We start from the raw sequence: 10992 nt of genomic DNA on the forward strand, positions 1-10992 counted from the left end.
AATGCTCTCGAAAACAATAAATACAAATTACAAAAGGGTCGAATTCCAGTCGTTTCACGTTCGGTTATTATTCCACTCTAACTCACCGTGAGTTTAGGGAAAAGACCGAAGAACTGAAATTCAATGGACGCTCTCACTGAATAGGGCGTTGGACCCTGTGAGTGTTGATTAGGGTGTTCGACCCTGTGATCGATGATTAGGGTGTTGAACCCTAATATTATTCGGCCTAGGGATCAGGCTCGACCCGCATGGCAAACAGGTGCGGAAAGATAACACGCAACGTTAATAACAGACAAGGTGTTTGTTATTGTCGTGTTTACGTGAATTAACAGATTATTAACCCAGGGGTGTTTTTGCAAGCAAATGCCATATGCTAAACAATCAAACATGTACCAATGTTTTAGCATTCGGCTTTGTTTTGAGAACTTGACAAAGAGAGTCAAATCTCAGGTGTGTGGATTGCTTTTACAGTTGTTCTGTATTATGACAATGAATTTCCACTGAATTAGCCAAACTCGTGTTTTGACTCTAGATTTGGAATCTAGAATTCCTCCTAACCATTATCTAGTTTTTGGTTAGGTCGAGTGAAAGGTTAATTAGCATTTTGCATGTCTTCTGACAAAGATAACCGTTCTAGTTACCCAAGTCTATGTTAGGATGACAGAAACTCATCAGTTAGATAGTAAAGGCTATGCAGATGAACCTGCACCTGATTAGGTAGCCCATTCTTATCCCGTACTGTAGTGTTTCTGTCATGCTAACCCTAAGGATGTCGCTGAATTGTGAAAAGACGATTTTGCCCTTTATTTGAAAATTGTTTTCAGAAAAGGGGAAACATCGTAGTGCGGGCCACCTCGGCCTGTAGCCGGTGTCAACCGATTCCCTGGATCGTCCAGGGTTGTGCAAGAACCCCAAAAAAGCCAAAGAATCGGTCGATCTGCCCGGAAGTGATCTAGAAAGATCTTCTGTATCTTGACCTGAGTTACCTGGAATCAGGTAAAAACTCAAGTTGAGACACAGAAGCCCTTTTCAGACGTCCATGCTACATCGGACTGCGTGTTTCGGGTTTTGAAATTGATAAGTTTGAAAAGGGCACCAACGTCATTTGACAACTCATCGACGCGAGTTATCAGTTAATGGCCAATTCATGTAAACTTTATCAGTGTGAAGTGGGTTTAATCATGTGAGCGTCCCGATTAACCTGTTCGTGAAATTAATGCTTAAGGGTTGTGCCGAATGCATTAATTGTGAAAACGATTCGTGATTCGACGACCAAGACGATTCCAAAAGGATCGAGGATAATTTGGTCCAATGACCGAAGCTACCCTCGTAACCGAATGTACCCGAATGAGTCATCGATACTCGAATCCATGCATGCTTTGTTTTGAAAAGACATTTTCATGTGATATTGTGACAATAATGTAAATTGTAAATTACACAAAAGCCGAGAACGGACTCAAAACGGGAAGAGGAAGCCTCATGCAACCCGTACGAGTCTAAGAGGCTCTCGGTTACTTCTCTTTGGAGATAGCCGAGAGGTCCCATGGCCCAAATGGGGTTCCACGAGGTTTCCCCGTCTCGTTTCAAATCATTCCTCGCATGCTTAAACGTCAAACATGATAAATGACACGATTAAACGAAAGTCGGTATTGCCATGATTTGAATAACGCATTCGAACATGCAAATATGTGCAAACAAGTTATTTAAGGAATCGATAAAACAATACCGACTTCATGCACGTGAGAAAGTACGATGAAACTCGGGAATCGAACTTGGATCGGGTCAAGAAGATCGTTCCTTGCCCGAAAAGGAGCAAGAGAGCATTCGGTCACCTCCCTCAGAGGGAAACTCGTGAGCTCTTTGCCTTTCCCGGGTCGGGATGTTCTTCTCGACTACGATCCAAGCGTTTCCCGACATGCTAGCATATAAATCGAGGATAAATATGCATGGTATAACATGGAAAGTGCATAAAGATTAAAACTTGGAAATAAAACATACATAAAACCCCTTATAACTCCATAAACGCAATGAGAATGTAAAAGTCCTAGCTCCTCTAAGTCGGGAATGGCCATACCTAGTCCCGAGATGCGGGATGGGACCTTCAAGAGTCGGGTTGGACCGTTGATGGGTCGGATTTGGGCTGTTTTCCGTTGAACAGACCCGAATGGCATCAAACAGACCCGGCTGAAATACTGGACAGACCCGACTGGCACAAGTCGGGTCGGACGTCGCCACGGAGGCTCCCGATGGAATTTTGAGGCAAGGTCAGTGGCTCCTGACTCCTAACTGACACCCGGAGGTGACTGTGGTGGTCGTTTGGTCCCAGAGTTATCGGGTCGACCCGTACAGCCCTGCAAAGATCACGGAAAACAGAGCACGTCTGGAAATTCGGACCCGTCTGGCACCAGTCGGGTCGGACGTCGCTACGGAGGCTCCTGATGGAATTTTTGAGCAAGGCCAACGGCTCCCGACTGCTAACTCATCTCTGGAGGTGGCTGTGGTGGTCGTTTTCCGAAAAGAGTCCTGGATCAACCCGATCTACAAGAAAACCTTATAAACAGTCAGAAATTTCGACCCGACTGGGCAGTCGGGCTGTTTCTTCTTCCTGGGGTTAAACCGACGGGTTTTTTCTTGGATTTCTTGACTCCTTGACACCATAGGGTTGTGTGGGGAGGTGTTTGATGGGTTTTGGTAGCTCAAACCGACTTGGAAAGGCTTGAAACCCGGTTTGACATTTTTGAACCGAGAAGGACCAAATCTGTCCAGATTTTGTTCAAGGCTGGTTCTATGGCTTAGAGGCTTCAAACTTAAAATCTAAGTTCAGAAATGGATATAGGGGGTCAAAAACATGTGGGATATGAAGTTTGGTAAAGTTTGGATTTAAGCCGAGATGGATTCCAACTTAAGACTTTGCCCGGTTTTGCTTAGTTTCTGCTTGCTGGAAATGGCTGAAGCTTGCTGCGGTTTGCTATGGAGTTTGAGAGCTTTTGAAGAGTTAGAAATGCTAGAGAGAGAGTGCTTGAAGGTGTATGATTAAGTTAATGACTTAGAAAGTATATATAGGCTATGCTTAAGTGCAATTAAGTGTGAAAAAGCTTGATTAAGGGCATGCTTATGGGGATCCGAATTTGCTAGGCAAGATAAGGATGAATCTCCTCCATGCATTCTTCATAAAGATGAGCCAAGAAGCATTAATGGAGGTGGAGTTAATGGCTTGAGTGTTGACTAGAAAGACCAAAGATATTTTGGGCTAGGTGAGGGCAAGAGAGGAAGAGGAAAAGGCCGAAAGTTTGGGGGCAAAGGGCGGTTGCCCTTGGGCAGCCCGTGGGTCCCACGGCTCGTGAGGAGAAACCGGGAAAAGACTCGGGTCTCGATTGGTTGCGTATTCGAAGTTCGTGGTTCGAATTGAACGTCGAATTGTCGATATACGCGTGAAAACGGAGTTAATGAGCCCGAGATTGACATTTTTCATAGAGAAATGTCCCGGATGTGTGTGAGGCTCGGAAGCCGGTTTTGCTCATTGCAAGTGACTAGGGCGAAGTTGTCCGCTTCTGACAGCATATCTCGTATCTGCATCTCACGTTGGTCATTTTGACATAAGTTGTCAGACAACGTGAACAATCATCCCTTGAGCCGATAATGCTAACGTAGGGCCGGAGACGTCCTAGGAGGCCGAAACTGGATTTCTCAGGATGACTTCTGAGTTGCTTGGGTACTCCGGAGATTACTGTAATCTCTGTTTGTCAAGGTCTGACCTCCAAGGACTTGAAAAGTGTATCTGAGACCTCTAAAGCATTGTTCGGGAGGTCTAGATGAGTCATGTGGTTTATTACGACGATTCCACGTTGAGCCTTGAGAAGGCTAACATGATGTAACGTAAGTATTTGGCGTCAAGTTTCCTCAAAGAGAACCTCCGGATATGGATTTCCACTGAAAATGGCCATTTCCGCTCCTTGGAGGTTACTCGGGAAACTGAAAAAGGGTTTTGCTGTCTATTTTGCCCAATTGTGAATGTCTGCTAGAGTTTTCCGGGCAATGCGGTATGAACTTCGTTTGCCGTAATTCCATCAGACCATTCTCCGGCTATGCTCTTCCGAAGAGGGGTATGCTTGTTTTGCCGTTCGGAAGTCATTTGAAGTGTCTGTGTGACTTCCAAGAGACAATCTGAAGCATTGTTCATGTTCTGTGTGCTGGTGGGGCATGGCCGCGTCTGATATTTGGAATTAACTTTTCTCCAGGAAACCGGCATTTTTGGACTTCCACTGAAAAGTTGTCTGTATACAGAAAGTTGTTATGTATAGAGCAGATGATTTACAAAATGCCTTTGGGGACACTTTTCATCTATTTGGCATTGAAGTGGATTTTTGGAGTCCAATATTGGCTATCTTCCGACGATCAAGCGAACTATCGGAAAATAGTACCGTCCGTGTGATATACTGAAAATGCCGGTTTTGGACATTGTTGAGCTCTCTGGTCACTTTGTTGCTGCTTGCTGACCCCTGGGGTCCTTCTGTCAGGTGTATGTGTCATTTGCCTGATTTCGCCAACTTGAGGATGAATAGTGATTTCTTGCTCTGCCGAGCCGTTTTCTGTATTCTGCTCAAGTCGTGGCTTGGATCATTGCTAATAATGTAATTTGAATGAGTGAGCCAAAATGGGGTGCTGACAGCTTGCCCCTCTTTGACTGCGAGCTCGAGTAGAGGATGCAGCCAAAGACTTCAGAAGCACCCCAGTTTGATAGCAATGATCGATGTGAAATTTCCTATATGGCCTTCTCTTTCTTGCTTTGGATATATGGGATGTTGTACCTAATAAAAAGGAGATATAGTGAGATGCGCACAATGGACGTGCAGAGTCCGGAACAGAGCTAGGATAGGCATTTAAAATCGGGATTGACCCGAAGGGGATTGACCCCAGTGCTAGAATTAAAGTCGCATGGGATGCAATGCAGAATGAAAATGCTTGCAGAAAGTAAATGCAAACGCGAGGGAGTTGCATGAGGAGTGGAAGGAATCATTGTGATTCCTCCATTACTGAGCTTTTCTGTACTGCAATCAATGTTGTAGCAGAATGCTTCGTTGCTTGCCAACTGATGGTAATGCCACTGAGTGCATGGAGTATTTGTATCATTTGAGAACGAGACTCAGTCTTGTGGAAACCTAAAGATGGGACTCGGCCCTATGAGAGATCTATCGATGGGACTCGGCCCTACGGAAGATCAAAGGAAGGGACTCGGCCCTGGGGGGGATCTAACGACGGGACTCGGCCCTACGGAAGATCAAAGGAAGGGACTCGGCCCTGTGGGGGATCTAACGACGGGACTCGGCCCTACGGAAGATCAAAGGAAGGGACTCGGCCCTGTGGGGGATCTAACGACGAGACTCGGCCCTGGGGGGATCTAACGACGAGACTCGACCCTACGGAAGATCAAAGGAAGGGACTCGGCCCTGTGGGGATCTAACGACAAGACTCGGCCCTACGGAAGATCAAAGGAAGGGACTCGGCCCTGTGGGGATCTAACGACGGGACTCGGCCCTACGGAAGATCAAAGGAAGGGACTCGGCCCTGGGGGATCTAACGACGGGACTCGGCCCTACGGAAGATCAAAGGAAGGGACTCGGCCCTGGGGGGATCTAACGACGGGACTCAGCCCTACGGAAGATCGAAGGAAGGGACTCGGCCCTGTGGGGATCTAACGACGGGACTCGGCCCTAGGGAAGATCCATGGAAGGGACTCGGCCCTGTGGGGATCTAACGACGGGACTCGGCCCTACGGAAGATCAATGGAAGGGACTCGGCCCTGGGGAGATCTAACGAAGGGACTCGGCCTTACGGAAGATCAATGGAAGGGACTCGGCCCTGTGGGGATCTAGGAAGGGACTCGGCCCTACGGAAGATCAATGGAAGGGACTCGGCCCTGTGGGGATCTAACGACGGGACTCGGCCCTACGGAAGATCAATGGAAGGGACTCGGCCCTGTGGGGATCTAACGAAGGGACTCGGCCCTACGGAAAATCAATGGAAGGGACTCGGCCCTGTGACTGTCGTTGTGAAGCTGTAGTGCTGTAGGTGTGTAGGGCAGATGTTGCCCCAAGAGTGTTGATTCGTTGGAGGCCGATGTTGCTGCTGGGGCGGTTGCGCTTTGCTGATAGCTGGCTTTGCTGTTGAGCAACTGTGCTTTTGCTGGTGATGTCCCCGCCGCGCGATGATTTTTTTCTTTGCGGGATGCCTTGTGCTGAGGGACTCGAGCTCTGGGGTGGAGCGCCTACTTATCCCGAGTGGTCGGGAATCAGAATCTGCCGTAGTTCTTGCGATACGGTACCTGTAATCCTGGCATCACTCGTAAATCACGTGAGAAATACTAATGCAAGATAAACACAAGTGAGCATAAGAGGTCATTGCAACACGCAGATCTTCAGTTTCGGGTCACCTAGGCGACCCGTGAAGAATTTTGCTTTAACAGTGCAGATGGGTCTCGTTGTCGGAGGCCTAGATGCGAGGCCTCCATGGGCTCCCGTTAGCTATGTATTGGGCATATCGAGACATCCTCGACAATGCCCTAGCAGCTCTATCGGTTGTTCGACGCACCCGTCGGCTTTTAACCCTTCTCAATAGGGTACCGTAGGGCGGCTGCATTTGGAACTCGTTTTGGGGATTTCTATTCAGATTTGGTCAAACTCGGTCTGACCATTTCCAAAGCGTTATGACTAAACTCTCGGAGAGGAATGTCTGGGATTTTGGCTCTGTGTTAGCCTGTTGAAGGGTGGTTGTGACCCATTCAGAATTATGCAAAGACAAAGTGAAAAGAGAAAGCTTGGGAAGCACGTTGCCCCCAGGCTAAAAGGATACACGGGCTCACGCCTGCAGTGAGATGTACCCCCATTTTCCTTCGTCCTTCTGTTGTGTAAGTTATACCGAACTGCTTGGATGGCGTATTCAGTTGTCCACTGTGATTGAGGAAGGTTCCCTCTTGGACGGTTGAATGGTATTGGAGAGCCGATCGGGGATCGTGTTGGAAAAGATAACCTGGCCACTTCCCTTGGGGATCCCTTGTCCACACGATGTGTGAGAGACTAAGGGGCAATTTTATCTATCGCTCGTTTTGCTCTCCTTTTGCTACGGTCACCCACCTCGGGGCTGCACCTCTCAACCTAAAGGGGAAGAGCTCTCCTTTTGCCACGGCCGCCCCAAAGGGTTTTCGGTCGTGCCTCTCTTTTACCCTATCTTTTGCCTAGGCCGCCCCAAAAGGGGTTTTCGACCTAGCGGGCTCGATTCTTTTATCTCTCGAGTTTGCAAGGGCGAAGATTTTGAAGGATTCAACCTCCGAGTGCATTGTTTTATGTCTCCGTCAAGGAGTTGTGTCTGCTGCTCCCCTTTTTTGTCGAGGTTTATTGGCTGCTTTTGAATTGGCGGTGCCGGTGCTTTTGGTGAACGTCGGCGTTGCCTTGTTTTGTTCATTGGCGGGTTTTTCCCGCGTCTTTTCTCTCTCTCTTCATTGGCGGGTTTTTTTCCGCTTCTTTTCGCTCTGTTTTTTTTCTTGCAGCTGGGGTTTGTTTTGTGCCCCATGTCTTTATTTGAAACTCCTCGACTTTGCATCGCCGAGGCCGCTTTGGTGTGCTTCGCCTCGGGGAGACTCGTTGCATGTTGCTAGCCCTATTTTGTGAGGACCGGCTTTCTGGGAAGTTTGACTCTTGTGCACTTGGAAGTCGAACTTCGTGTCATTCGCCCTTACAAGCATTGCATGTGAATTTCCCCTGTTGACTAGAAAGAAAATGTAGAATTGCTCCGTGAATAGGGAACCGAGGTTGCCCTGGTGGGAATGTTGATCGGGGATGCCCCGGTCTTTATTTGGTGGAAATGGCCTGTGGCAGGCGCCTTGTGCGATATCTCCGATCATCTCTTGCTGTTTTTCACAGTACGTGCCTCTTGGAGGGTGTACGCTGTTGAAGTCACTGGATGTTCAAGGAAGACGGTTGCATAAATGCTGAGTGATTCGTTCGATTGTCCTCGTCTTCGACTTCATAGGGGGTACCTCATCGTTGGACACCTCCCTCGTTAAAGTATAAGGAAAGGGTCCGAGACAAGTTCTCGAGAAAGCGTGAACTCGTGCATCGCTCTTTGCCTGTGGTCAATGTGCCCCTGTGAATGATGACAAAGAAGACAACGCATTAGGCGATTATGTGGGTGAATATGTGGTAAGGAATATGAGGTGGTCCCATGAAAAAATCCCTTTTTGTCCCGCCCGCGACCCATGGGGTGCCGCGTGCAGACGACATTTGTTTCCGGGAATCTGGTCATCACCACTCTGGAGTGGTTAGACCGTGACTGAGGTCATATAAGCATATTTTCCCTAATTGCGAGTAGGCCTGCGCAGCCGTCCTAGGGAAGGCTCGAGGAGTCGGGTCCCATGAAGACAGGCGAGTCGAACAGGTCCAACAGAACTAATAGGGCGTTGAAAAGACTGTCCTAATGTCCTGTTTGAAGGATTTGTTCATGTCGGGAGCTCATTTGTGGGAATGCATTTAAATTAAAGCAAAAGAGAGTTTAAAGAAGACTGCGCATGTTGCCCCAATGTTTAGTCGGCAGCGACGGCGGAGGGCAGGTGAAACCCATTCTTTGGTGATAGGCACGACCGTGCAATTGACTCTCGCGGCATGTGGGCTGGGCCATGCTTTACTTGTGGAGCTGCCACTTCCGAGCCTTGCAGTGGAAGGATTGGATTCGTCCCTCAAAGTATCGCATGAATTCGAATCCAAATCGATTTTGGATTTACAGTGAGCAATATGTGCAAGGGATTTTATTAAAGTCGGTGCTATAACAAAAAAAATCTCTCTTCCGCCGTGTGGCTTATAGCTTTGTTGACACGTGGGAACATATATGCACGTATAGCCTCATGGGGAGGTCGACTCTTCTTCTCTAGTCTAGTCCTCTCCAAGGAAGTAGGCACCGATCATGTTGACAGTTGGGCCTGAGCTGGAGCCATGGTCGGGGAGAGGGTTGGCCTGGACGTTCGGTGGCCTAATCTTGTTCAAGGAGAGGTTGTTCTTGTCAATCATCTCCTGTAATTTGCCCCGGAGTGCGTAACAGTTGTCCGTTGTATGCCCCGGAGCATCCATGTGGTATTCACAACGGAGAGTCTGATTCTGATTGGCAGCGTTGAATTGAGGGTGAGGGGCCTCAGGAAAAATCTTCTCAGCTGCAAGAAGTTGACGATAGATTTGTGACTGGGGAACCGGCAGAGGCGGATACTGTGGCCACGGCTTGGATCGTGCCCTGTTGCCTTGTTGAGTCTGAGGGGCCGGGAGCTGTTGTGCCGGCTGAGGTCTCAAAGCCGGGATTTTGTTTGGCTGGGCTTGAACAGGGATATGCTGTTGCGGGAGTGGCGTAGGTGTAAAGCTCACTGAATACGTTTGGGAGCTCTGATGCCCCAAGTTGACGGCGTTGACGGACGTTTCTTTGCCCTTCTTACCACCTGTAGAAGATGCCCCAGCAGTGGTTTCCGAAGTTTTTCCCTCCTTCTTCCTCGTTGGACCCTCGATTCTACCTAACTTGATGCCCATGTCGAGCTTTTTCCCGGCTTCGATTAGCTCTGAGAACGATGAAGTGTGAGATAAAAGGTGTGAATAGTATGCACCTCTGAGGGTCGAGTGAAACAACTGGACTTGCTGTTTCTCGGTAATCGCGGGGACGTGCTTCGCTGCTTTTCCCCGCCACTCCGCTGCATACGCCTCGAATGTCTGGTCCTCTTTCATCTCCATCATGCTAAGGTCTAGGAGAGTAGGGGGTGTCTCTGCACAGAACCTGTACTGGTCGAGGAACTTATGGGAGAGATCTGTCCATGTAGGGACGTCGTCGGCTTTCAAGGTCATAAACCAGTCTAGCGCCGATCCTGTAAGACTGTCTTGGAAAGTCTGAATGATGAATTCCTCGTAATCCCAGTATGAGAGCATTTTGCTCTGATAGTGACAGAGATGATGTCGAGGGTCCCTGGTCCTGTCGTATCTCTTGAAATCTAGAATTTTGATCTTAGGGGGCAGCCGCATGCCTGAGAGCCAGTCACTGTCACCGGTTGCAATGGGAGGAGAGGAATGTTTGTCAGAGGTGGTGGAGCAGGGTAAGAAAGGCTTATTTGGGGTTGTGGAGTTTGGAAAGGAAATTGGTCTGCAATGGGAATAGGAGCCTGTGCAATCGTGACCGGAGGAACTGTCGGTGGTGGCACAGTATAGATTGGAGGACGCATTGACACGGTTAGCGGTGGCAGTGTATGCATAGTCGAATCCGCGGATAAGAAAGCCGCTGGTGGTAGTGGAATTGCTGTTGGAGCAGGTGGTGGCGGTAGAGGATCACTGATCGGATGAACCGTCGGTGCATACGCCATTGCAGAGAAAGATGCATCTTCAACCTCCGAAGCAAAGGTTAGAGGGGCTGTTGGATTTGGATCGACAATTGGCCTGCGCTCCAGAGGCGGAGTGAAGCTCGATGAAGCCCGATTCTGATCCCTGAGCATAGCCATGAGCTCTGTCATGTTGGTGGCCATGTTGATTGCCAACTGGTTCACCGTCCTTTCTAGCGTGGTGAAACGTGCGGACTCTACAAGATTGGACGCCGTTTGTGCTGTTGGTGGAGGATGTCCGATAGGGATGCCTGAATGCGCTGTAGATATGTCCGCGAGTATTGGAGGTGATATAACTTGTGTTAGTTGTGTTTGAGAATGTGTCGGTATTGGCGGAGTATTTTGCTCGTGAATGGCGGGTTGTTGATCTTCTGCCATCCTTACTCGTGCACGAGTTGGATATCGATGTGACGCCAGTTGTTAGCACCTGTGTATATAAGCGTGTAAGTATGGGCACGGAAAAAGGTCTACTAAATTAGACGTGCAAGACAATATTAAATGAATGGGATGCATGAAATGCATGAATTTCAAAGAAACACTAATGTCACTGCTTGGTTCGATTAAAATTCCTCGATTTACGAAGATGATTCGTTTAATTT

At 48.4% G+C, this 10992-nt stretch overlaps 1 protein-coding gene across 1 annotated transcript; it reads right to left on the reverse strand.

Annotated features, from left to right (window-relative positions):
* Nucleotides 1–8921: 8921 nt before the first annotated feature.
* On the reverse strand, nt 8922–10771 carry LOC116200471 (max-binding protein MNT-like). The gene is made up of 2 exons (XM_031531320.1): nt 10046–10771; nt 8922–9911 (listed from the first exon to the last, which is right to left on the reverse strand). Exons 1-2 carry the CDS (start codon nt 10769–10771, stop codon nt 8922–8924), a joined length of 1716 nt encoding a protein of 571 aa, XP_031387180.1.
* Between the last annotated feature and the right edge of the window lie 221 nt (nt 10772–10992).

Source organism: Punica granatum, chromosome 3 (genome assembly GCF_007655135.1).
Source record: "Punica granatum isolate Tunisia-2019 chromosome 3, ASM765513v2, whole genome shotgun sequence".
In the NCBI taxonomy this organism is placed as follows: domain Eukaryota; kingdom Viridiplantae; phylum Streptophyta; class Magnoliopsida; order Myrtales; family Lythraceae; genus Punica; species Punica granatum.

Bases quoted from the DNA above. Each gene is read 5' to 3' on its own strand.
- LOC116200471 (XM_031531320.1), bottom strand. From the start codon at position 10,771: ATGGCAGAAGATCAACAACCCGCCATTCACGAGCAAAATACTCCGCCA. The intron at 9,912-10,045 runs GCATGCGGCTGC...TTCATCATTCAG, and splicing joins TGACAGTGACTGGCTCTCAG to ACTTTCCAAGACAGTCTTAC.